At 40.4% G+C, this 26,941-nt stretch overlaps 1 protein-coding gene across 1 annotated transcript in view; it reads left to right on the forward strand.

Annotated features, from left to right (window-relative positions):
* The window catches only part of cfap221 (cilia and flagella associated protein 221), a 29,949-nt gene continuing 3,008 nt past the window's right edge, over positions 1–26,941 (forward strand). The window contains exons 1-20 of the mRNA XM_022253616.2: positions 1–148; positions 8,328–8,560; positions 9,230–9,330; positions 10,934–11,116; positions 11,458–11,558; positions 12,620–12,880; positions 13,419–13,687; positions 14,514–14,560; positions 14,819–14,883; positions 15,333–15,420; positions 15,852–16,131; positions 16,989–17,107; positions 17,642–17,722; positions 18,555–18,662; positions 20,526–20,708; positions 21,473–21,622; positions 22,303–22,403; positions 22,529–22,624; positions 23,354–23,467; positions 25,415–25,486. Coding sequence (XP_022109308.2) covers positions 8,398–8,560; positions 9,230–9,330; positions 10,934–11,116; positions 11,458–11,558; positions 12,620–12,880; positions 13,419–13,687; positions 14,514–14,560; positions 14,819–14,883; positions 15,333–15,420; positions 15,852–16,131; positions 16,989–17,107; positions 17,642–17,722; positions 18,555–18,662; positions 20,526–20,708; positions 21,473–21,622; positions 22,303–22,403; positions 22,529–22,624; positions 23,354–23,467; positions 25,415–25,486 — 2,582 coding nt within the window. The 5' untranslated portion in view covers positions 1–148; positions 8,328–8,397. The remainder of the gene's footprint in view (positions 149–8,327; positions 8,561–9,229; positions 9,331–10,933; positions 11,117–11,457; positions 11,559–12,619; positions 12,881–13,418; positions 13,688–14,513; positions 14,561–14,818; positions 14,884–15,332; positions 15,421–15,851; positions 16,132–16,988; positions 17,108–17,641; positions 17,723–18,554; positions 18,663–20,525; positions 20,709–21,472; positions 21,623–22,302; positions 22,404–22,528; positions 22,625–23,353; positions 23,468–25,414; positions 25,487–26,941) is intronic.

Here is a 26,941-nt window from a genome sequence, read left to right on the forward strand (position 1 = left end):
ATGCTCAGCGAGTAGTATAGCAGTGAACCAACTATCGACATGACCAAATGTCAAGATATGTGTGCCAGTGTTGCCATAATTTCTGAGTTGTTGATGTCATTTTCAGCATGTAATTAGGTCCCTCGAATCACGCACTTACATAAAGGCGGTGAGTTTGTATACTTCGGAACATAGAAATTTTTTAATAGGCCCTACATGAAATTGTAATTTGTTCAACTTGGCAGAAAGGCCTAAGCCTGTGTCTTTCTTGCGATTTTGATGTAGCCTGGGCCTAACGGTTGTAGGGCTGTTGCACTGCACCAAATATGTGATAAAAGTTTCTACGGAAACATACATGTAACATCCTGCCTAGACCCGTAAACAGGGCCCAACGAATACTCCTCTGTCGTATACTGGGCCCTGTTCCGATTCATAGGGATTTCTTTCGAAAAGTTTATCCAGGATATCCGGGAGCATAACTAAACACCTGCTTGATTTTATGAGCTGAAATTGCAGCAGTATGTTACTGTTACTAGCCTAATTACTTACAATGTAAACTTTCTGCTAAGTTGCTAAATGTAGAAAACCCGCCTTTTCCTCGTTTGGAGGAACAAATGTTGGCTTTTTTTAGCTGTTTTCCCACTCTGGGCAAATTTTTCCCCACTTGCACAAAACTGACTGCTGTTTCGTCACTTTCGTGTCACGTCACAGAGAGCGAGCCGCACTACCAATGATTTGCCGCAAACAGTGTGTTACTGGACAGGGAACCAGCCATGGGCATTGTGTATTAGCTGCGACACAAAGCAGCCGTAATTTTCTACGAGTACTGAGATCGACTGGTACTCTCGCAGATCTGAACGAGATTCGTAGGTGTTGAAATCTGGGTGCAAACTAGACAGGCTTTCGTAAGGGTACCGTTACTTAACCATACAAAGGAGTCTATGTAATGTACAATTCAGGCCAACATTCATACGGAGTGAGAAAATGGCCAAAAAAGGCAACATTTTTTTCCTCCAAAAGAGGGAAAGGCAGGTTTTCTACAATCAGCAACTTAGCAGAAAGTTTACACTGTGAGTAATGAACGTACCAGTGCAATTCCAGCTCATAAAATCAAGCAGATGTTTAGTTATACCCCCTGGATATTCTGGTAAACCTTTGAAAGAAATCCCTATGAATCGGGACAGGGCCCAGTATACAACGGAAGAGTATTCGTCAGGCCCTGTTTACGGGTCTACATCCGGCCGAGATCTATAGGTCTAAGCCAAAGGCCTAGCACTGAAAGAGTTCCAGATATGGACGCCACTTGACACCCTGTGCACAACCCTAGGACTTAGGAGACTGGTCTGCCTTAACGACATGGTGTTTTCCCTTCCAAATTGAACTTTTCTGGACAAATTTTTGCTTTCTAATCTGGTCGACAACGACAACGCCAGACTATACATACGTCGCTCTTTGTGCAATGATAATGTAATTTTTGAACTGTTTTTAGATCACGGTTTGCAGATGACATCGATCTCTTTATCGGCCAAAAACTTCAGTACAAATTGCTCTTAGTAATTGATCAAATTTACAGGAAACATGCTACCCAAGCAACGCTTTAAATAGTATCCAAATCAGTCGCAAATGTGACCAGAATTTTGCTAATGCGATCATATTTCACCATTCAGTCACCCTTTGCGACTTAAGATAGCTTAAAAACTACATGCAAATGTATTTGAACAGTTTTGAGTATGTTTAAAAATCAAAGGAGCAATGATTATGTACTCGAAGTTCGTTCCGGAAAAGTAGAATTGGCAGCGCAAGTCGCATCGAGTCGCATCGAGTGCGCTGTACATGTACATATACCATACTTTACATGTACATGTAACGTGATCACCCGCACGGTTTGGTTGGTTCCCGATCAAAACATACGTTGTTGATGCACTGTATACGGACACCAGGGCCATTTTATAAACCACAGTATGGCATGGGCTCCATTTTTTGCTGTTTTTTTGCTGCAACGTAAATGAAACCTGACACGGAGCTCATGTCAGAATTAAAGGATGTCACTGTGATTTAGAGTGTCAGAAATAGTGCATTTCATGCAGCAGGGTGTCCTGCGACACGCTGAAACTATGGACGTCATAACGTCTGTGGCTGAACCCTTGGCGAAAACCCTGATTTCGTGGATTGACCTCATTGGCGCTTGTATGCAAGGTCATGATTCTTTAACATGGATAGATGATATAAACACAGGGTATTTATACTACATGTGTGTACTGTACATACGTTCATGAATATTCAGCACACATAATTACTAAATTGTCATAAAAGTGCTGGTGCCTAGATGTTTCCCCATTAGGAGCCAATGGCTACCAAATACTGTTTTTCTGTTTAAAGGGTTGTGGTACCCAAGATCTAAATGGAAATTTCCTTTCATTTGGTATCTATAAAAGCAGAATGAGGAGATTTTTCGGTTGAATCTTGCAAGATGAGGGGTCAAGTGATGTAATGTTCAACGACCTTATTTTAAAGATGGCGACTATGAGAGCGAGCCCATGAGATTGAATGGGTGAAAGCAAAAAGAGTGGAAAATACCAGAACAATGTGATTGAAATCATTCAATAAATGGCGCTTAGAAAGCGGAGGGGCTAAGGATAATTTCTGTGTGTAAAAAAAATTGCGCCTATGACTATAAAAAGGTGCGCCGAACTTTTTCGCTACGCCGACACGTAAATTGCATATACATGTACGGATGTGTGGCTAAGGATGGAGCGGTAGCAAGAATCCTTGCCACACTAGTGGGGCTAGTCCCCGACCTGCTTATGCCTCACTTAGCACTAGGCTGATTAGCAAGGAATAGTCACTGACATCTGTAGGCCCATATGGAACTCTTCCCCATTGGCAGTCTAGGCCTATTCTATCTGTCATTTGCTAGGACTTAGGCCTTACATTACTTTTATGACAAGTCAACAGTGGTTTCACGGCTTTACAGTCACTTTGCCCCATTTCCACGTCGCCCCCAACCACTTCGCCCCTAACCACTTCTTCCCATCCCCACTTCACCCCATGACTACCCCCAGAACTGTGGGGTCCGACGTCCACCCGCTCCCACGAACCCCACAGAAAATGAGCCTTTTTCATCCTTGGCTCTGCATGACATTTAACAGGGCATAAACAAGGATTTTTCTTTCTATCATGCATTCTTTTGCATGGCAGGAACCAGCGCTTTGCGCACGTGTTTTTACCACAGAGACAGCGAAACACAAAGAGAACTTGTGAAATAACAGAAGTTGCTTTTCAGATGTTGCAAAGGTAACTGGGAAGATATGTAAATACAAGTGTTACATGAGAAAAAGGTTGTTCTGAGGTATTTGTGAAGACAGAAAAGACAACAGCATGATTTATTTGTCTTTCTTATATTTGTAAAATTTGTTTTTTCTAACTTGCCAATAAACATTTTAGGGTCTCGCTGAACAAGAGGGTCGGTCGGGAAATCGGAAGCATCGTTTTGGCCTTTGCATGTTGGATTCTCCAACAGTTATTTGGGTACTCAAACGTTGATGTTTTTTATTTGTTGCATCTAGGCCTACAAGTGTATGCCTCTGTTACAAAAGAACAGAATGAACGATAATCGGTGGGGCGAAGTGGGGATGGGGGAAGTGGTTAAGGGCGAAGTGGCATTGGGTAAAGTGACTGACACCTTGAACCCATCTCTCAGGCTTTCTAATCATGTTGTCATCCCCTTGTTTGTTGTTTGTATGTTTGTTTTTAGTATAATGAAGTGTTGTTCTTGTTTTATTATTAATAGTTACACTGTATGTATCGGTAATTATGCAAATGAAATTCAAATAACTTATTCTATTAACTTTATTCAATTTAATTTGGTTAATTTAACTTCATGTAATTATGCCAGTTACTATGTGTTTTGTATTTCAATTAGTCTGGAGAGCCCCTTTGACAGAATTTATTTCTTTTGGGCGATCCTTCGGGAGCTGATTGGAATTCATGTTAGTCATTGTAACTGCTTCTTACTTTGTTTACTAAGAAGTTATTGTCCTCGTAACCTGTTTTTCCCAAGAAATAAATTAAATGTTGAAATGACACTCGTTTCACCTCGCTGTGACCTTGGGTTGCGAAAACTCCTAGAGTCCCTGATAAACGCATTGGGCAGGTTCTGCAAAGTATGAACCATTAGATAATGTTCAACTTGGGGGGTTCATTTTTCCTGAAGTGAACAGCAGTGATATCTGGAACAATGATGATCGTGCCCATCTTTCAACTTAATTGGAGTTAATTAATTAAAGTCTCAAATGTCAGCATTTTTGACAGACGTGAACAACCTGTTGAAATCCTAGCCAATAAAATTTATCGAAGAGTGAAAATCCCTGTGGTTATTTTACACAGATTTATATGTGGTGAAAGGTGATAATATTTACACATATTAAAACCATAATCATGAAATTAAAAAGTACCTCTCACAATTAATCAGATACCAGGGTTCCAGCTGGAAAACTTCAATTAATTGCCAAAGTTGTAGCCAAATGTTTGATTTTATAGCCATTCTCCAAATTTATGAGCCAACATTATGTATTTTGGCTGGAAAATTTGTTTGAAAATAGAGTTAAACAAAAGACATGTCATTCACTCTAATTCACATTCACTCTCATTAATTTCAATTTGTATGAACTGCTTTTCAAATGGATCAGTATTTAAAGACAGACTAACATTTTATAAAAACTACATCCTATATATCTCATATTTCCAACGTTTGTTGGAATGCATCTCATATTTCACAGGTTTTGCTGGACGTTTAATATTTCCAAGGTACATGTAAGTACATGTGAAGAATACATACACATATGAATGATTCAGATACATGTACCAAATATCTTCTAGGATTTTCATCAGACCACAATTTGAATATCTGATGGAAATCAAATACACCTCTTGGAGGACCTTCAGCAGCAACCCTCATCAAGGCATCCAGTGTGTCGGGTTTGAGGTTGCACCATTTTATATAATGCAATCACAAAGTTATGGGGAGACTAAGCGTACTGTTCATGTTCAAGGCCTAGGAAGTACAGTGCACATGTGGAGCCCACGCATACCTGTTCACAGGCATGTGCTCAACCAGACTTGGGCCGCGACAAATTTTTTTTTAGCCATGCCATAAATTTGCTTACCCGAATCGGATAAACATTTGCCCAAGATCTCCACAATTCGAAGAAGAATCCACGATAATTATGGTTATTCAACTTACGCCTTCTTCATGCACGCATTCTTTTATTTGGCCACAAAAAATAGTTGTGCTTCCGATCACACAATCAGTCGGTAAATCAGAAATTTTTTTTGTTTTGGGAGAAATTTTTTGTGCTGATTGAATGGCATCAATGGGCATGAAAGCTTCCCAAATTATCTCAAAAAGTGATGAACACCTGTCTTAATCTATGTTAAAATTTATACTATCGACAATTCAAAAGAATTATGGACATTTCACCCAGTGCTACTCAGGCAATCACGACGGCAATTGGCCAGCAGTTAATGCCCGTGTATCGCGTGGTAAGCGTGCATGGTGCATCCAGACCAGCGGGCGATAAACTTTGTGCCACGGCAGGAAATTTGTTGAAACGCGCTTGCCTCAAGTACAAGCAAACAACCTCAAATTAAACTCATGATCGCAGAAAATACATAAATAAGAGACCAACTACAAAAAATGGCGAGTAAAATCAAAATCGATGTGTTTAGCAGGGCACCCTTCCACACAAGGGAAAATGCATACTCAAATAAACTGTAAAATACTCTTGTGTCTGGGTACTAAGCCCATTGGTTATTGCATGCATGGCGCAGTGGAGCTTTAATGACCGGAAAGCGCTGCTCGCGCAAAGACTGTTTACATGTGGCTGTGACTTCAACATGAGTGAATTTTACCTGGTACATGTACTTGGGTGTGTACTTTTTGCATTAAATGACACCAGGCAAAATTGTCGAGTGGTTAAGAAACAGCCATTGCCCAAACTTATATGAATGATGCATCAGAATCCTGTGCACGTTGGGCATGTTGGGGTGATGTACATGTATATACATGTATTCATGTTGTATTGTGGCATAGTAATTTCATTGATGGTGATTGGTTGAAGGAAGGAACTTACTGTCCCTGTGACGTTTACGGGCGAAATCATTTAGTACGAGAGAATCGCACTCTGCCAGGGTGCTTACTAAAACTCAGACCAGCTTATTGATTAATTGTGCCATTTTCCAACCGGTATCAAACATTAAAGATGAACGAATAAATTTTAAGGAAACTCATGTTTCTCCATACCACAGTTTGTGCAGGGAGGAATACTTACATGTACATGAATGGTCCTTCAGCTGCTAATTAGTCTAGACTTTCACATTGATGGATTATGTGAGTAGGCCTACTCCCACCTACATGAAGTATACGTTTATGTCGTAATTGTGTGCTGTCAATTTGCACTGCGATTACATGGAAAAAAAAAATTATTTTGTATAGTAGATTTGCTATGCAAATTTTTTTGCTGAAAATTATTCCCCGAAAGTCGTTAGGGAGTATCCAATAGAAGCCTGTCTTGATGACGTCACACTACAGCTCTGCAATTATACAACTGTTTTATTAATTCAGGGCAAATGCACCCGTGTGCATGAGGGCTGTGCTTATTCAAACTTAGCTGTGAAGTAAAAGAGGTGCAGACAGTAAAGAGTGACTTGGAATGGCTTTAACATCGGCAATGTTGATCAACATTGGATTATACAATACAGTTAAACCATTCCAATTTGAACCAGAGTACAGGTGTACATTTTTGTAAGAAAGTCCTGATGAATTTCAGGCAGATGGCTGCAGTCATGTGCCAAGATTGACAGCTAATTTACTTCAGCTGTATTATGACGTTATCAAATCGTTAGATTTGTCACACCCATCGACGCATTTTGTTTTACTCTGAGCATTCTCCCTGTGGAACTGAACTCCCCAAAAGATGATTTTTGTTATGCTTTTAGAGAAGCTGCCATGTTAGTCATTATATGGGTAATAATGACTACGTCCCTGTTCAATAACGTTTGTCCATAAAAGCAATGTGACTGATCTCTCAGCAGTGCTCTTTGAGTAACCCATCTGTAGTTTCTGCTGCACAAACAACATATAAAAACACATAAAAGGTTGAAACAATGTACACACATGTAGCTTAGTTTTTAGTGGAAAATTGTTGTGCAAGTCAGTACAGTGTACAGGTAGAAAGACTTGTAACTCAGTTATAGAGCTTATCCATCATGTGTTTGTGGGTCATGTACTGTATGGGTTTAATTTTGTGCATCGTTTTCCAGAGTTGATGCATCAGAAGTGTGTGAATGATGCATTGTGAACAAGACATGGTAGTGTGTCATTAGGTGTGTGAATGATGCATTGTGAACAAGACATGGTAGTGTGTCATTAGGTGTGTGAATGACGCATTGTGAACAAGACATGGTAGTGTGTCATTAGGTGTGTGAATGATGCATTGTGAACAAGACATGGTAGTGTGTCATTAGGTGTGTGAATGATGCATTGTGAACAAGACATGGTAGTGTGTCATTAGGTGTGTGAATGATGCATTGTGAACAAGACATGGTAGTGTGTCATTAGGTGTGTGAATGATACATTGTGAACAAGACATGGTAGTGCGTCATTAGGTGTGTGAATGATGCATTGTGAACAAGACATGGTAGTGTGTCATTAGGTGTGTGAATGATGCATTGTGAACAAGACATGGTAGTGTGTCATTAGGTGTGTGAATGATGCATTGTGAACAAGACATGGTAGTGTGTCATTAGGTGTGTGAATGATGCATTGTGAACAAGACATGGTAGTGTGTCATTAGGTGTGTGAATGATGCATTGTGAACAAGACATGGTAGTGTGTCATTAGGTGTGTGAATGATGCATTGTGAACAAGACATGGTAGTGTGTCATTAGGTGTGTGAATGATGCATTGTGAACAAGACATGGTAGTGCGTCATTAGGTGTGTGAATGATGCATTGTGAACAAGACATGGTAGTGTGTCATTAGACGTCAAATGTTGACTCTCCTTTAACAATTAACAGAGGGGTTCTGAGGGCGCATCTTTAATTGATGCATGCACATGTAGGTGCAGCAGATTTGGCTGTGTGTATGAAGCAACAGCCTGCCCAGAATTCATACCTCAGCATTTTCAGTTTGAAATGCTTTTGCTTGTTTTAGTACAGCCAAACATGCTCAATTTAAAACTGAAACCTTGACAATTCTATGGTTTCTGTTCAATTTAAATATATTGCAAAACTTGTTCATTTTCAAAGTCTAAAGTTGATTCAACATAACCACATATTTTGTTTTGCAGGGATCCCAAGTTCTCAGAAATAGCAGATATTGTCTTCATCAGCCACCAGCAAGGTTTTGAAGATGCAGCCATGGCACTGGCGACGCCCTTGAGCCAAGCTAACCCTGCCACCATGGCCAGTAATAATAACCACCTTCCTGGGATGCGTACCAATGGCATCGTCATGCCTGAGATGGATTCTCTGGTGGCCCCTCAGAAAGCCAGGCCTGTGCCCAATCATCTGTTGGACACACGTATGTTTATTTGTGGACTGGTTCTTTTCTTGTCAGCTTTTCCCTCAGTTCTTAATTTTTTTTGGATGAAATGTAGATGTATGTTAAAACCCCTTGTTCTTGAATATTCAGTGAAGCAATTACACAGCTTTACTCATGATTTTCTGAATCTTCTAGGGGTCATCCATTTTTTAAGCATTTTCACATGTACACAGCATTCTGTCTTGACATCCTCTTTTAGAGAGTGCAAACTAAAAAGGAAAAATCAATTATCAGGTATTATCACTCACACACTTGTGTATTTGCCTGCAACTGGGGACCCCCTATTGTTCTCTTTTGTTTGTACTGCAACTTTTTCAGAAGACCACCCGTATGTTTTGTACACAGTTATCAATCAGGGACCCTCTGTCATTTGGGAACCTTATTGTCCTCTTTTGTTCAGGGTCCTCAATTGAATGCAGAAACGAACTCCAATATACAAGTACTTTCTAACCGCATACATGTATGCGGCCCCTTAACAATCCCTGCCATTTACCATTTGTATGCTGGCTAAAAATGTACCTCTTTATATGTTAAATCTAATTGCCTAGTGTGAGTTTACTTCAGAGCAAAAGACACTTACATGTACCTGTACACATTGAAAAAAAAGGCCAAAATTGAATTTCAACGTGCTTATATGTACTTTCTCAGAGATGTTCCACAAAGTGTCCCACAACTCTGTTGTTCAGGCAGAGCCTGCATCAGTTCACTTCACCGGATTTGAGCCAGGCAAAGTGCACAAACAGATCTTGGTGAGTACATATGTCTATACTTGCCTCAGCACAAGATTATGTGAGGAGTTAGCAGGATTGAAGAAGCCAGAGCCGTGCCACCCTTGCTTTGCTCCTCAAGAAAACAAAGAACGCGCCATTGTTTTCCTACATACATGTGTGTCAAAGCCTACTTGCTGATATTTTTAGTCCAAACCTGACTTTTGAAATGGGTGAACACATCAGCCGACTTTTCAGATACAGGCAATGTGACTGTAGAGAAGATAGAAAGCCATAATGAACATGCCTAAAAGAATTGAACAGTGTCCCAAATGAATGATTTAGGTCAACAAATCACATGCTCTTTAATGGCAACATGAAAAAAAATACTGCTAGACTCTTCCATGACCGCAACAATCTACATAACAAAATAAAGACATGAACTTTAAAGTAGTGTTGTATGATGCCACTTTATTTGGTATCCTTTAAGATTAAAGATGTAGATAGTACTCAAGTCATCGACCAATGGCAGCAGGTAACAGAAAAAGTGTTCTAATAGGTCTATTCAAAAATATTGAATTTAGTGACATCCAACTAGAAAATAGTGTTACAAGAGTATGAAAAATTCCCTTTTGGTGTGAAATCTATTCTTTTGTAGCAGTTGGCTGCCAAAGTTTGTAAAAGAGGTTTGGCCAGGATGGGTAAAAGGTACAAGATACTGAACTTGTCAAAAAGAACCATTTTCCGATGTCCATCATCTGACATTTTCAGTGGCCACTTCAGGCAAAAAACCGATGGCCAATGTCAGTGTGCTACTAGAGCTGTAAAAGAATAGCAGAAAACATTGTCTTGAGTAGGAAATAATCTGTTGCCTTAAATACATGGTTGCATTTGAAACTATGGTACAGTATGTCTCAGTATGGATTTATTGCTGCAAAGTGTCCTGAATGAACTCTGACCTGTGCAGCAAGTCTCTGTCTCATGCATGTGCTTGTACACCACTCAAGCTGCATTTACGTTGTATGGTGATGAATACATGCAAGTTGGTTCCCTTTCTGGTACAAATTGGCTCGTGCACAAGTTGGTTGGCCTATGAGCAGGTACATACATGTGCACAAGTTGACCACATTGTGTATGAGTTGGCTTGTGTACATGTACATGTTGTCCTGTCATTTGTCTTATATGGATCCATCTGGCTTGGATGCATCATCAGTTCTTATCTGCCAAATGCCACCATAAGAAAAGTTAGATAGACCCTTAATCCTCCAAAATCCTCAGTCATTCTTGAATTTGTTCCTTGTAGGTGTGACCTCTTAAAAATTCTTCGATAATTCTTGTCATTATGCTGAAGTAGTGTAAATGATATCCTAGAGTAGTGTGGATGATTTCACTTATAATCTAGACATGAATTAATTACTGTATATGAAAGGTTCCCCCTCTGAAATTGGCTGCAGGACTGTTTGAAGAGTTAGAACTTTGGCCATTTGTATTACATGTTCATGTATGTGTGTGCTGAAGGGTTGAAAAAGTATGGTTCTTGACACCAAATTTAAGCTTCAACTAATAGCAGTGTTGAAATACATGTACATGTACATGCACCCAGACGGCCATTCAATCTTTAAAATATCTTGTGCTGCAACCACAGCGCTTGATCAACATCTCATCCGAGTGCCAGAACATGCACATCGTCCCCCCGGCCACTCACTTCTTCAAGGCCTGGTACACTAAGCGGGATCGGCTAGTACCCGGCATGGCAGTGGAGGTTGAGGTGGAGTTTAGACCTGATGAATGGCGGTACTACTACGACTGCATCAGGATCCACTGCCAGGTGGGTTATGGTAATGGTCCAGGCTTAACTTCACTTCAAGACGGAATATTGGCTGCCTTTTATTTATGATGTTGCAACATGAAGTTAACACCATGGATTAGAAAAATGACCTTTCCAAAGAGTGAACACAGTACATTTTTGTATAGCTTGATTCAGGAAACCCTGTTTGAAAGAATATGATGTCAGCACATGGCCTGGTTTCTTGCCGTGTTATTTCTGTTTGGCTGAACACAATTTGACAAAAGGAAGATTCAAGTCAGTACAAAAGCAGTGTGGGATGGTAAGCAAATGATGCAGTTGTATTCCTGTTTTCATTTGATTACCTATTTCATTTCTTGCAGGATGACGAGAACTTGTTGGTTCCCGTCCATGCTTACCCTGCAATGAGTACAGCTGAGTTCCCTGAAGTCATCAAATTCCCCCCAGTCCCAATCTCAGAGAGGTAAACATGAAATGCAGTCAAGTGCCATTAGTTTAGGCCTGGCGAAAAAGGAGTGTTATATCTGAACTTGATATTTATTTTATCAGTGCACCAGTTTCCACATTCATTGTTCTCACACACGTATGTGTTCCCAGGTAACCACATTGAGGGGGCTATTTTGTTTTGGAAAGAAATGTGGGACCGATTCATGGGGACCAAAACTATTCCCACAACAGATTTACCCCCATATTGACTGTTCAAAATAAATATTGTCCCCATAACTACAGTATCAACCAACACTGCACCATAGTTATCAGGATTACACACCCATTGAATGATAGGGACAACAGGAAGACTTTATTGCCAAAACCCAACATATCCATTGTGCAAATTGAAACTCCAAGAGTTTACAAAATAGTAAGAAATAAAATCAACATACTGAGTGTAAATAAATATAATGTTTAACTGCATTGGTTTCTTCAGTTGTGTTCAACTGTTTTCTACATTTGTGTGTAAAATAATAAATAAAATTTACTTAATAAGTGTAATAAAATTTGTGTGACAAATTTTAAGGGAAAAAATACATCGATAAAGTATGAAATACATGTAAAAGTGAGGTCTTGGGAACGGTTGGTGGGAAGCTAACAATGATGTACCATAGATGGATCCTTTTAAAACTTCAACTTTGTTGGCTTGTTCTGTTGCACAGTGTTTTCTGTAAGGGCCATTACCCCTAACCATGCTGAATCCAACAAGGTTATGCAGGATTTCAATGGTCCCCAGGGGGTTAGGTTGCACTGTGTGAGTTGCATGCTCTTGTTGCCCGTAGTTTATTGGATTTGCTCTGCTTTCTGACCAGATTATGATAGAAACAGTAGCCTTTTATTAACAGCTCAATGGTAAAGTAAATCCAATTTCCTATTAAAAATGGTATTTAATCGGTGCTCAGTAAAGTATAGTTCTGAATTAGAATATTTTAAGATACTGCATTAATTTTTTCTTCACTAGAAAACTCGGAACTTTCTTCCTATTGAAAAGATAACACATTTCAACGAGTGAAGCCATCTTTGATTTTCTTGTAGTCGTTCAAGATTGATACCTCTGCGATGCGATGCTCCTGTTGACTTTGAGTTCCAGTTGACTTTCCTCCAGCCACACCCTGCCTTCACCGTTGAGCCCATGAGCGGCATTGTCCCAGCTAACGGAGAGGTCAACATCTCGGTAACCTTTGCCCCTACTGAGTTCAGCACAGCACTGATGAAGCTGCAACTGGTGACATCACAGTTCAATTCAAAGCCCCTGGTGTGCTTGGTATCTGGCTCATCTGCTCCTGGACTTGCCGAGTGAGTCAAGAATTTACCTAGATTCTCTAAGAAGTCAGTTCTTTTAGTGCTCTTAAACTTGTAAGGCTGTGCATCAGGCAGGGTACCCAGCTGACTTGGCTCAGAATCTGATTTAGATTATGGAACTGAGCTCATAGTCAACTTGCATATTATGTTGCAGTTCTGACAACAAAATTCAAAAGGTTTTTAATTGCCACTTGTGGAAGATTTTTCCAGTGGAAACCAGACAGAAAATTCAAACGTGCACTTGTGTTAATGTGCAACTTGTGTTACTTTCCAAAATTCTGTTGTAAAACCAAGTGTAAATGTACATTTAGCCCCTTAACACACTTGTATCTTGCGCACACATATTCAAGTTTAAGTAGTGCTTTGCCTTAATTGGATCCCCAATTTTTGGCCGTAGATGAAAGTAATCACTGACAAAGTGTAAGGTGTAGAAAGATTTTATAGGATGATACAGAGCCATAGAAAAACCTCCAAAGGGCAGCTTTTCCAAAGTATTGAGATCATTTGCAATGCAATTTATGCTCGCTTGCAGAGCTGAGCTAACTGCCCGCTGCAACGGTCACACCTCCCGCCCCAGCGACTCCCTCTTAGACCCCCACTCTATCTCTCCCGTGGCCATGGCCCGCCGCAAGAAGCGCACCAAGAGCCGGAACCGCACCAGCTCACGGGATGCTTTGGCCACCTCTAAGGAGATCGAGCGGGAGGGTGTACGCTTCCCTAGCAACCTGGACACACAACATTCGGTCAACACAGTCCTGATGCAGCAGGCTGGCAAGCTACGAGCCAAGGAGCTCAGGGAAGGTAAGATAGGACCAGGCTGCGTAAACTTTGTTATTCTTGGTTGTAAGCTTGACACAATGGGAACGAGATGATTAGTGTACAAATAATGAATCTTTATGATTGTAGAAGTAACAATAATTTCATGAGAGATCGGATGTTCTATTTCACTAGGTGAAGCCAAGTGCAATATATGGTAATATTTCATTTTGCCTCGAATGCAATGATTCTTTCCATTTCACACATGTGAAACATTCATTATTTGTTCTGTACAACACCTGAGTAAGTCCTCTCTGTGTACAAGTAGCCCAGTTCTTTTTCAGCTTGTCATAAAACTATAACACCAAATTTTTTTATTATTATTATTATTTTTACTTAATTCTGGTAATGACACCAAGGATTCCTCATAAAGGCGCTGTAAGCTCGCAAGCCTAAAGAAACTTGTGGAGATGATACAATGAGAAGTAGTTACAGTTTTGCAGTGGAAAACCCCAGAGGAATATTCTGGGTAAAACCCATGGAATCAGGTAGGGACTGAAAACGCAATCCACATGCAGTCTGAGCCAGGAATCGAACCTGGCACCACAGAGGTGGAAGGCAAGTAAAGGACCTCTGTACCAACCCTGAATCCCCCAAACATACTACACTGCAAACTGTGACTGCAATGTTCTGTTTTTAATGAAGAGCTGCGACTGTACCTACCATGCATCATGGGCGTTGTGAGCAGGAAAAACCTGATGCAACTATGTTAGAAGCAGTAATTTTTTACTTTCTGTTGGTTTCAATTTCAAAAATCAGCATCAGTGTGGATCTTCTGTAGCCCCATAACTTTCGGCTTGATTTTTTGCAGCTGTTCTAGCCAAGCAAGAATCAGTTCCCAACACAAGACAGCTAAAGGTGAGGAGTTTCATTCTCCCAAAGCAACAACCTACATGTACATGTACTTACTCAAGCAGTGCACTTTTTGTGTTGCAAAGAATATCCCAAAGTGGCATGAATTCACCTGATTCTTCAATTGCAACGGCCGACGCAGTTCTCAGGGACCAATAGGATTTCAAGAGTTGCTGTTAAACCTTGAAAGGATTTTGACCCCTCGTCATTCATCTCCTTTTCACTAATTTACGATGTTGAATTACTGTATTTTTTTTCTCCCAGGAAGCCCTCTTTGATCATGAAGTGAAGCAAGATGTTCTTGCAGAGAGAAGGAACCAGCTCAGATGGTAAGCTTTCTACGGCCTCACATCTCACTCTCCCATGCACAACCTTTGTTGGTTCTTCATTAATGCTACAGTAGACCGGATACCACAAAATGAGTCTGCAGGCCATTTTTCTGTTTATTGTGATGTAGTTTGTAAAAGAAAAAGCAAATTGAGTTTTATGTTTTGATGCATCACTCAGTGAGGCATCTTGATGAAATGGACGTTTAAAGTGGTTGCAAAATGTTTAGGGTTCCTGTCAATTTTTTATGTACAAGATTCTTTTCAAAAGCTGTCAATTCAAAAGTAGCTATTGTTTCTTGTGACTAATTTTGTTGAGTTAGATCAGCTGTGCATCCCATGACCTTATTGCTTACCAGCAGTGCATACATCTCCTCTGTATAAAATGTTTGATCTAGGCTGAATGACTTGAAATCCTGAGGCTGTAGATCTTCTCTGGCCATCTTTTACAGGCAAGTTCATCTAGGCAGAGATCAAATTACTGCAATAGCAAGAGAGGAGATCTTACAGAGCAGAAGGGAAGCAGTCAAGGAATACCATGTAAGTTGTGCTGTTTATTCCAGCTGCTTTGGTGCTGTTGCTAGCTGAATGTTCAAGATTTGTCCAGTGTGCTATGAATCAATGACAAAATTTGAAGTGAAATTCAACAAATGGAAGACGCTTTTGTGATCTCTTGTCCCCCCAAATTTTATTAGATTGGTTCTGTTGTTCAACCTTCACCCAGGTATTGGAAATGGTATTGTCTATTATCTGCTGCTTTACACGGTTCAATTTTTACCAAATTTTCTTCTATTGTCCATTTAAAATTTGTATGACCACATTGTGGTGTACAAAGAAACTGCTTATTATGTTTGAGTGCAGAAGTTGTGCATGTAAATAACTTTTTGGAAAATGTTTATACTTTGCCCTGTGTTACCTAACAATTGCTGGATTATTTCCCCCAAAATGATTTCCCCCCAATATTGTCACAGTTTCAAAGAGGAGACCCATTGCCTGACATTGAGTTCAAGCGATCCTGCACCGGCTGCACCCAGCGGCGCACCCACCGGACGGTGGAGTCCATCCCCCCGCCTGTAGCTACCTTTGACCCCTACAGCAATGACCCCTGGGCCATGAAGCACCGGGCCCTGGGTCACTTCCAGCAGGCAGCCATGAGGATCATTGTCCAGCTGAGAGTGGAGGGCAAGCGGACGATGATTCGCAAGCTGATTGAGGATTACAGGACTGGGAAGGCTGGACGGGAGCCATCAGGTGAGAATATTGGCTCCAGAAATGTGTTACTGTGGTTCTAGTACCAGGTTGTATGATTTTTATAAATTGTGACCTATTGTTGGCTGAGGAATTTTAGAGATAATTTTACAGGACGTTTGTCAGTGTGAAACCACGTTTTGGTTTGATGTTGGTATCTGGTTTTGTGTCCAAATTTGACCTGATGCGATGAAGTCAATTGGAAATCACCAGAGCCACTGCTGAGTTGAAAGAGACTTGCACAATATCAATCAAGGGGATGTCTCAGTATTTTCACCTTTGCAGAGTTCATTTTCTACGGCGATGGCAAAATGTGTGATGCCTCTAAACAAAGACCCTAGTTTGCTGTTCAAATTACATTAAAAGTACTTGGAAAAAAGACTTATTTTGTGGGATCCTGTCACAAAGTTATTCTCAATTCAGAACTACTTCTAATTTCCCCGAGTAAGAGTTTCATTATGTAAAATTGAAGAGTTGGTTCTAGATCTACTTTGTGAAAATTTTGGGAATGTGTTTTTTACTAAATACTTTTTACAGTGGCATTCCTATGCATTTGCGTTGCTGTTTCACCTTACTGTCTCTTAATTCTGTGTTTAAATTTAGTTGTGTACTCAGCTGTATATTATGTCCTCAGACTGCATGAAAGTTTTTGATATTGATTGTTTGCCTCTGTCATTTTTTTTGAAGTGTTCACATTTCCCAAGGGCATTGATAACAAAGGAACATTTGAATTAGAATTCCTGACGATTTCTCAACTCTGCTTACCAGGTTTAACAGCCTGTTTAGGTTTACGTCACTCCTATTTTGTAGAAAACATAAGGTCTCGTAGTATTATCTCAGCACTATTTTCATTTCTATAGCCACCTATGGTGAAGACCAAGATAGCCAGATTAAGGACGTCCCCCTGGATATAGATGCAGAGAAGGTCAAACCATTTGCATTCCCTACATACATAGCACCAGACTTCAAGGATGACATGGTACTGTTCCCTTTGCTTCTCATTGTCCTTAATCCACTTTTCAAGTTAGTTTATTTGTTACAATGTCAGATGTTTGGTTATCATAAGAATGAATAAGTTTATTGACAAAAAAAGAGTCACAAAATCTTCAAAGGCTGAATTATATTTGTGAATCACCTTGACTTTTCAGGAATATCATACAAATTTATGCTATAATTAAGACCTAAACTGTATTTGCATGTATTTATCAACCATAAAATATTTCTAAAAGAAGTAAAATCACACCAACGGGTCATTTTTTCCCATTATAATTCATCCTCAACAACTTGTGCTAATTTCACGAAAACATTCATGTGAGCTCATTCCTCCTGTTAGAAAGAACTCCATATACACACAATTCAGATTTTTTCGAGCCATTTGGAAATGTTGTTGAGTCAGGACGAGAAGAAATTGGGTTGAGCCAAATTGGATTGCCCATACGTTCCCTCATAACCTCTTGTCAATTATTTGTTGAGTCACCCTTGGTTCATTCTGTTGAATGATCCCTTTTAACAGGCCCCTGATGCTCTGGGCATTGTACCTGCCAAGTCCACAGAAGTTTTTGTCAAGAGACAAGTGCCTTTCTTCAACCTGAAGGTAAGACATTGAAATCACTGGACCATTCTGACTGCTGAAGGGATGATGAAAGAAGAAAGTACAGTGATCTGTAAGTAGCAGGTCACAATGAGGACATGTTACACACTCACTGACCTTCATGCGATCAGAGTTGTATAGGTGTCGGACCGAGTATATGTACATATAACAAACGGGTTGACCGCTAGAATTCACGTTGAATTTGTGGCAACCAAGGGAAAGCTTGAGAGGGTAAAATGCAACTCCAACATTACAGTAGACATCAGGTATTGTGTTCTCGACAAAATCAGTAGCCTGCACTAGCAGTCGTAACTCTGGTGACACCATGCTGGCATATAAGTGATGTGTTAGGGTGTTTTGACTTGTCGAGGAGCATGTGTGCTCAAGTTGAAGATGGCATGGGTGAGTAGGGTGCCACTGCAGTATCTGTCGTATCCCCATAGCTTGCAGCTTGGTAATATCAGCAATAAACAGGATGGCATTGGGGCATTGGATGCGGTTTCTCTGTAATATGCACAATTGAATTCTTGATGATCCGACACCAATTGAAGAATCTGTCCCAGACTCAAATATAGCCAAACCTTTTGGGCTGCAGTGCCACCAGGATAAAAGAGTTTCTTGAGCAGGACTTTGTCACGTCCATCATAAATGCCTCATCTCTGCATGCAAACAGAACTTGCAAGCTAAACTTGTCTGTGTCCAAATAAACCACAGATACTGTCTGTTGACTATCTCCCTATAAATATACCTTGTTCAATAAGGATTGCCTCCTTTATTTGCCCCCTTTATTTGCAGCCACGGTTGCTTTCATGAGTTACATTTTGTTATTTCGCAGGTACCGCAGCAATACAGACTGATGGGCTATGGCCCGCATAATGTCCAGGATGCATCCAGTGGTTACGTACCTCCGAAGCTCATCAGACCGCTCCGAACTGGAGCAGAGGTAAGACACATTCATCCTCAAGAGAAGAAGAGTTTTAGAATCATGTTTTGATTAGAGTATTGTTTCACTGTTTTTACAAAAATGATCATTTTGGGGAGTGCCAAAAAAACAGGCTCAACACCGTAAATATTTGGCTGTCAAATTATAGGGCTGAGTCAGTTTGAATAATTCACTATTGGAATATTCGACCTTCAGTTCGGTCAAATATCCGAATATTCAGTCGTACTGACCAGCAGGTTGTTGAGGAACAAACCACATACAAATTCAGTTGCAATAATGGACACAGTTGTACATTATAATCAGTATAATAGCTTCTCACGTCTATGAGTATCTTCAGCAACGATTTAGCAAGATTTAAGAGACGAACAATAATTCTTTTCCTGTTGAAAATGTGTATTTCTTTTAAATTTTTTAATGAATAATGTACTTTTCAAATCGTTGTAAGGTTTTTGTTGCTTTTCATTGAAATTTACTTGGAACAAGCCTCGATAGTGCAGTTTTTCGCATCTAAAACAAAAAAAAATTCTCCCTTTTCATCTGTTTTGCATTCGAATATTCAAATTCGAAAGATAATATTCGATGATATTCGGTTATTTGCATATTCGGCACAGCCTTATCAAATTAGTTACAAATGATGACACAGTTTTCCTTGGACTGTTTGAGACGTAATAAACTCAACTCATAAATAACTTTGAATTGTGGCGTTCCAAGTAGTTTTGCTTAGTAGCATCAAGCTGAGTAGCTCGGTATTTGTGACTCTGTGGCTGATCACTAGTAATGCTGATGTGACCTGTTTAGAATTTCTGTTGACATGATGGCTGCAGAAACCCTTTCCAGGAAAGCTAGGATATAGCATTTGCATTACAGCATTTCTCTCTGCTGCGTTTGGTCTAGCGTTGCTCTGAGAAGTTCTTGACTGGCTTTGATGCCAGCCTCCTGAAACACTGTGCCCTCTGACAGCACTGATTTCTGCATGCTAGAAAATGCACATTGACAAGCGTTAACACTAGAGTATGTCTTTATCCCTCAGGATTATGATTGACCACAAGAGAATTCTGGAAAACCCTTGGCTTTTCTGTTTCGTGACGTAGTCCCCTCTTGTTGTCTGTCACAGTCCCTTGAGGTATCAAGTCCTGCATAACTTTCCTTAGCCACAGGGATGAGAGTTGTCCAGATTTTTCTCTGATTTCAGGTTTTTTCATCATGATTTTCCTGATTTCAGGATTTATACACAATTTATTTTAAAATCTGGAAAATCCTGAGTTTTCTAGGCATAACATTTGATACAGAACACAAGCAATGGATATTTGAAGGGACGCCTTGAAGCAAACATAGACCTCACACTGTTGTGAAGTCATAATCAAACCTTTTGGTGACTATTTCCATGGAGAGATATTTCATTTTCCTCCAATCTTACCTCTGCAGCAGTGAGTCATGATGCCTGTTATTAATGCTTTCGTCAGCAAGACAAAAATGCTTTCCTAATCAGCTTCGAAGTATGTTGCAATGGAGTAATAAATTTGAGCTACGCTCGCCAGCCTTAAAATAAATTACGTTGAGAATGGCTTGAGGAATGATGATCTGAAAGGCCGAATTACAGTGACCCAGCTAATGGCGGGACACGATGACAAGAACCGCTGAAGCGATGAGTTGTAAAGACTCACTGACCTCAAAAAGCCACAAATTCCACAAGTCGTCAGTTAGAAGGACCCTCTTCATACCTATTCAGTTCTTAGCCAGTGATTGAACATCTTTGCAACTGGGATATCCTGACAATTAATAGGTGCTGGATCTACAGCTCCATGACAGATTTTCAGATTTCTTTAATCTTTTCATCCACTCTATCCTCTTGCACCTCTCTAGGATGAGATAATCCATGTTCCAGCCCCTGAGCCAGCATGGACAAAAGAGCAGGCCATTGCCGATGTAGGGATGTCCCAGGAGGAGACAATGGAGATGGCATTGAGGGACACCACGAGGACCATGGAGCTAACACCTCCATCAGCGCTGTTCAGGCCAATTGACTACCCTCCTCTGCATATATTTGTAAGTTACTTTAAAAGTATTTATGATTGACCTGTGAGTGGTTGATGAACAGAATCAGTGTATGTTAAGTTAGGGGAAAACTCTTACTTGTTAAGATAGGCGTGTGCACTGATGACCTGATGGGGTTTTTTTGCATGTGTGCCTTCCAATGGAGCTTCAAATCTCTCATCTACATCTGGATCCCATGTTATGAGAGCACATGTAAAGAAAGAGACGTCATTAGCACCTACGCATGTTGATAGACTGACTGATCCTAGATTGTTTGGATTGACAAAATTGGACACCAAGCATTACGATGTTCTGAGGCTCTTTATTTTGAATGTTGTATTGTCTTTCCAATCTGTCACACTTCTTGTTTAATTGCCATTCATAGTTCATTCCACATCTGTGTGTCTGGCATGAGATAAAATAAAACCAAATTTGAAAATTACAACAGGTGAAATACATGTGCTGCTTGTTTTGTTCACATGGTTACACTTCAAGAAGGACATGTAGAAGAACAGTCTCAGATGAGTTCACATCAAGACTTCCTTTCCATTGTTTCCATGTATTCTTTGGCTGATGGGTATTTTTGCAAGTAGCTAAGGCAGAATTTGTATCAACTTCTACCTCTTGCATATTCATTTGTGAATTAGCACTTGAATGTCTATCAGCCAGGTGATCAGTGTTTTTAATAAAGTCCTCACTCTGACGTCAGGACAAAGGTACGCAGAGCCTTATAGAATCAGTGAATCATACCTTTGACTCCTGTTGTACTTCCTCAGAACCCAGCCCCCGGCCTACAAGTCTTCATGCCCCCACTCCCCTACGCTGAAGTAGATGCTGACTTCCACCTCTGCCCTTTGCCGAGGTACACTCACAAGGATCCCAGCAATAAACACGGCACCACACTCAAGAAGTTCCTGGACAGAGAAGTAAGTCGCCCCGCGTCGACTTTATTCAAGCAAAGTCCCATGTTGCATAAACAAACATGGCCATGGCTAAGCATCTAACATCAAAGGTTAACAGTACTGCAGTTGACTAGTTGAAACCAATTTACATTGCTGTCTTTAACAACCTTGTTTCTTAAAATACACAAAGTGAACCAGTGAGTTATAAATCAATTTGCAAGCTGCCTATGTGTGGAATGTGAATTATTTACTTTCTTTTGTAAGTAAAGTAAATTATGTACTTTCAAATGATTTACTTTATTGCACATAGACAATGAGATTTGCCTATAAGATACTGTCTTGTAACCAAACAGCTGCTGTTGAAGTGCAGTCTCTGAATTGCCAATGTTCATGTGCTTTCCATGGACTGCCCAAAAAATTACTGGTTGCAGATGCCTTGAGATCCACTCTCAGAGGGTGTCAAAATGACTTGTTTGGAACTTAAAAAAAGTTAGTGCATTGTTAGCTTTCAAAACTTTTTTTTTGGTCATATGTACGGTAACTTGCAGTAACGTCTTAAAGGCAGTGGGTAATTCTCGCAGACGAACACTTAGTTTTGTCAAATCAATATTCTATTCACTCTTTTATCCTAAGCTTTGCCTTCATCATGAAGATAATCTGAATCTAAAATGTGAGCCTCTCCTCGTCTTTCTTCCACACAATAGGATGTAATACGCAGTACAATGCAGTGGAAGAAGTTCCCATCACAAGGTCTAGTGTCGCTTTCCAATACGCCAACATTGACCAACGTATGGGTGCCTAGATGGTAAGCTGAAATCTTCACCTGTTACAGATGTTGAGAAGTCAGGGCAGAATCATTTTTAACGTGTGAATAAATGTGCCTGTGTGTTAGAGTATGATTGATTGTTTGTGGATGCGATCTTGTTGTAGGACGGATCCCTTCAGCAATGACCTTCTCCCTGGCGACGTCCCTTCCTTGTTAGATGGACTTCCAGCTGAAGACAAACCCAACATTATTGACCAATCGTAAGTGCTATGCTTCAAGTGTACTGAAATTGAACAAGTTGAACTGGTCAAAGTTGCAGAATGACCAGTTGCTTGACATCCGTCTGTTGTCAGAATAAATGGACCTTTCCAGTTCAAATAGATGTTTGTCAAGGACGTTGTAGTCTGATTCAGTGCCCTGTAAAGAAACTGGCCTTCAGTGGGTATGAATGATGTCCACTGGTGTCCATGGTTTTCCCGCTGCTACTGAATTGATGGTGTTTTTATGATGTGCACATTGCTCACCTGGCCTGTGCAAGCTCAGTGGTCTTCAACACCATTGTACCAGCAAAAAGAAGGTTGTGGATTCCAGCCCCACCCTAGGCAAGGTTTTTTGTTGTCTCAAAGCCCTGACTGCGCAGTGATGTCTAACTCTACCTATTCATTGCCCTTGCTACGTAACTGTTGAACCCTGAAGTATAAGATATGAACATTATCATTTGGTGTTAAGGCCTTTTGTACTGTTAGTGTTGTAGTCAAGACCAACACAAGATACGAGAGACACTGTGATCACTGACTGAGGCATACTTTTGATACAGTTCACTGGAATAGCTTGTGACTTGACTGTTTAGACAAGAGGTCTTGTCTTGTGTTGGTCTTGTGGAGTCCTGTAATAGTGACAAGGGGGCTCAACTACAACACTGCAGTCACTTAGAAAATGTAACTTGCAAAATGTTGGTGGCGTAATGCTAGTTGGTGATATCATTTCAGTGATGACGAGGCTGATGCAGATGAGAAAGCTGAAGCAGTTAGTCTAACACCAGGCATGGTCAATGCAGAGTTCCCTTTGATAGAACAAGCACAGGCACCAGACAGAAAAGACAGGTAGGGCATATAGAAAATAACAAAAGAGTAGAGAAGTTTTTAGTCTGTGGTCGTTGGGGCACTGAGTAACCGTTCTATACTTGCTGCAGCTACTGAAGCATCATGCATTCATGTCAACCATTCTAATGATGGCAGTTTTTTGCAATCTTTTGTGGGAGTTCTGGAAGGTAATAATAAATTCCTCAGGTCTCCCGCAACTCAACACATTGGATATAAATATTATCCGTTCCAAGAACTTCTGCCATCTGGCAGTTTTGTATCCTCCGTGCTGATTGATGGATCTTGTAGTTGCAGTGGTGAAATATTGAACAGTTGTTAGGGTCCGTGAGGTGGAGCAAAGTGGAGGGGAGGCATGGAACCTGGGGCAAGGCTGAAGATGCCACATGTCCTTGCATCTTGGAGGGGTTAATAAGCACAGGCAGATCTCACATGTCAGTCAGGGACTGTTCTCTGATATTGTTCAAATCAGTCAAAAAGTGAGAGGTCTACGCAAGTGCTAGAAAATGATCTTAACCTTTGATTATATGCCCTAATAGACATTAGTCATTGAAGAAATGCTTGTAACCACCAACATAATATTATGGCTTTTGTGCAAGGCTAAAATAGAGAGACACAAGCGATGCCACAATTTTATTAATTTATTAATAAAACTGATGAATTGAAACATAACAGTTCCTCTGTGGTACATACATGCACCGCAGGGATTGGATAGTATTTGTATACATTTATCGCTGTATCCATGCCGTGTAGGAACAACAGATGGTATGCTTTTATACAGAAATAACAGTCCTTTGATGGGAATTCATGCAGAAGCACATAGCCTGTGTAGGGCGGCACATGATGTGAATGCCGAGCACAAAGCCATTATGGTGTGGGGTCCGGGGCCCGCTGAAGGGAAATTTTGGATTCCAGATGCTCTGTGGTGCAACCTGAGGTATTTCCTGGGCACTTTCTTTTGACTCCTTGAATCAGATCTGCTCATGTTGAAATGAAGGCAAGATTGTTATCGGGAGGTCATCAGAAGTTGATTTTTTTTCTGGGGTATCTTCTTTTCTTACTGATCGGAATTTGCCATCGAACGAATGGTTCACAAGTACATGTACTTAAGTGGGCGCAACGCGAGTGGATGATGCACAGTCATTTCCCTTATTCCGGATCTCAAAAATAACTCCATGGTCAGATTCCAGCGACAAAATCCTGAATTCCAGTGAAATATCATCAGTCGTCCACCTCGTGTCTTGGAAAAAACTACAGAATTAATTTCAAAATCTAAGTTTTTATCTGGACTTACGGGAGCGTCAGAAGTAACAACATTTCTAGTTCTGAGTCGGCATAACCGTTTCTGAATAGCAACAATATTTTTCTTGTAAAAAAGTCAGCCTGAGCCATTGTGGCAAGCTGATTTTGTAACTGAGAATTTCTTGATTTCGAAAAAAATCAGTTCATAAATAATAATTTACGAACGGTGTGAAGTGCTTTTCTGTTGTGCTGAATAATGATCTTAAAACTCATCATGTTTGTTCCATAAAGTGTGGTAGACTTCTGTGTATAAACTGTGAAGATGATGGAGAATAGGGAAAATCCAATAGAAAAAATAGCAGGGTGGTGAGAATTTTGGTCGGGTGGCAAAACTTCAGCGGGGCAGTCTAAACTTTTGGCAGAGCGGCTTGCCTTGCTAAAACCCCTCGCGGAGAATACTGCTCCATGCATTCATAAGCCTGGTTGGAAACCTACCCACCAGTTTGTCTTTTCTGTGCTGATGAGGGAGTTCTTCAATTCGGGGGCAGATACTCTGCAAAATTTGTAACAAGTACCACTACCACTGTGGTACAGAGGAAAGATGACTCAATTTTAGGCACCAACTCCCTGTAATTACCTGAGCATCCTTTCAGAAACGTTTGCACATGCCATTGAAGTCACTACCATATTTTCTGCTCTGTATTTCAGTGATGAGTTTCCACATGGCAGCAAGCTTCCAACCCACAACAACCCAGTCAGTAGTACAGGACCTGTGCCAAGGTAGGTGGAATTGCATCACATATAATACATGACAACCTGCAGAAGGAATTCCCAACAAGTTTTTTCATATTTTTTTTAGAATAAGATGTCAATGCACTTCAGTCTCCATCGTTTTGGCTACATTTGTGTTCATGATATTCTCAAACTTTTTCAGTTTTATTTTAAAAATGTTCAGGAATTTTCAGTTTAATTGAAATTGTTCACTCAGAGAGGGACAATATCCAAGCTTTGCTATTTAACACATGCTACCAAGCACTCGTCACTTACGCTTTTTGGGTTAAATTTGGCTTTTTGCCCTGCCCGATGTATATATTTTTAACACTGTATACTCAGTGTATGCCCCCGAAGGCTTGTGAAAAAAACCACAAGCGTACTCGGGAGGGACTCGAACCCACAACCTCCTGCTTACTAGTGCAGACATCTTAACCACTTGACCACCAAGCTTGCCGGTGTCGACTAGCTGGTTCAAATCAGATGTAGCAGCAGGTACCGTGAACAACTATTTCAAAGATGGATGTGCGCCGTGGAGATGGAATTAATTTTGGATTTTTGCCCTGCCTGACGTGTATCTTTTAACACTGTATACTCGGTGTATACCTCCGAAGGCTTGTTTAAAAACCCACAAGCGTACTCCAGTGTGATTGGAACCCATGACCTCCTGCTTACTAGTGCAGTCGTTTTAACCACTCGACCACCAAGCTTGCCGGTGTGGACTGGCTGGTTGGAATTAGATGTAGCAGCGAACAACTATTTCAAAGATGAATGAGTGCTGGGAAGATGGAATTAATGTTGGATTTTTGCCCTGCCTGACGTGTATATTTTTCAAGTCAAGTCCCACCCGAGTACGCTTGTGTTTTTTTTTCACAAGCCTTCAGGGGCATACACTGAGTATACAGTGTTAAAAAATATACACATCGGGCAGGGCAAAAATCCAAAATTAATTCCATCTCCCTGGTGCAAATATTTTTGGGTTGGACTTTTGATACACAAAAAGCACTCTTGTCAGTGGGAACTGTTCTTTTTGTCAAAATTTTACAGTGAAATGCAAGTCTGTAATATTTAAGTTCATTTTGATAAGTCCAAGCATAGAAAAGACTCTGTTACAATATCAGGTGTATAATGTAGCAAAGAAAATGGCTACAATAATTGCATTTGAAATCATAGAAACAGTTTGAGTATCCTGCCCGTGTTAATTATAAATGTCATTTTCTTTTAAAAACAAAAGCCAACAATTGAAATACTAGATTTTTCTTGCTACCGCACCATTGTGTGAGCATTAGTGCAGACCAAAAATACAGCTGCTGGTTCAATGGGGCCTGCTGCTGGACAAAGCCTTCCATTCAGGGCATACCAGTCACCATCAAAATAATCCTGCTGTGAAGGGGTTAAGTTGTCTGTTTTATTGGGGTGGGAATTGGCCATTTTAAGACACCTTTCTGTTTGGCTACAGCATGG

This window comes from Acanthaster planci, linkage group LG17, assembly GCF_054643075.1.
Source record: "Acanthaster planci isolate LZ-2023a linkage group LG17, COTS_SCS, whole genome shotgun sequence".
NCBI classification, from domain to species: Eukaryota; Metazoa; Echinodermata; class Asteroidea; order Valvatida; family Acanthasteridae; genus Acanthaster; species Acanthaster planci.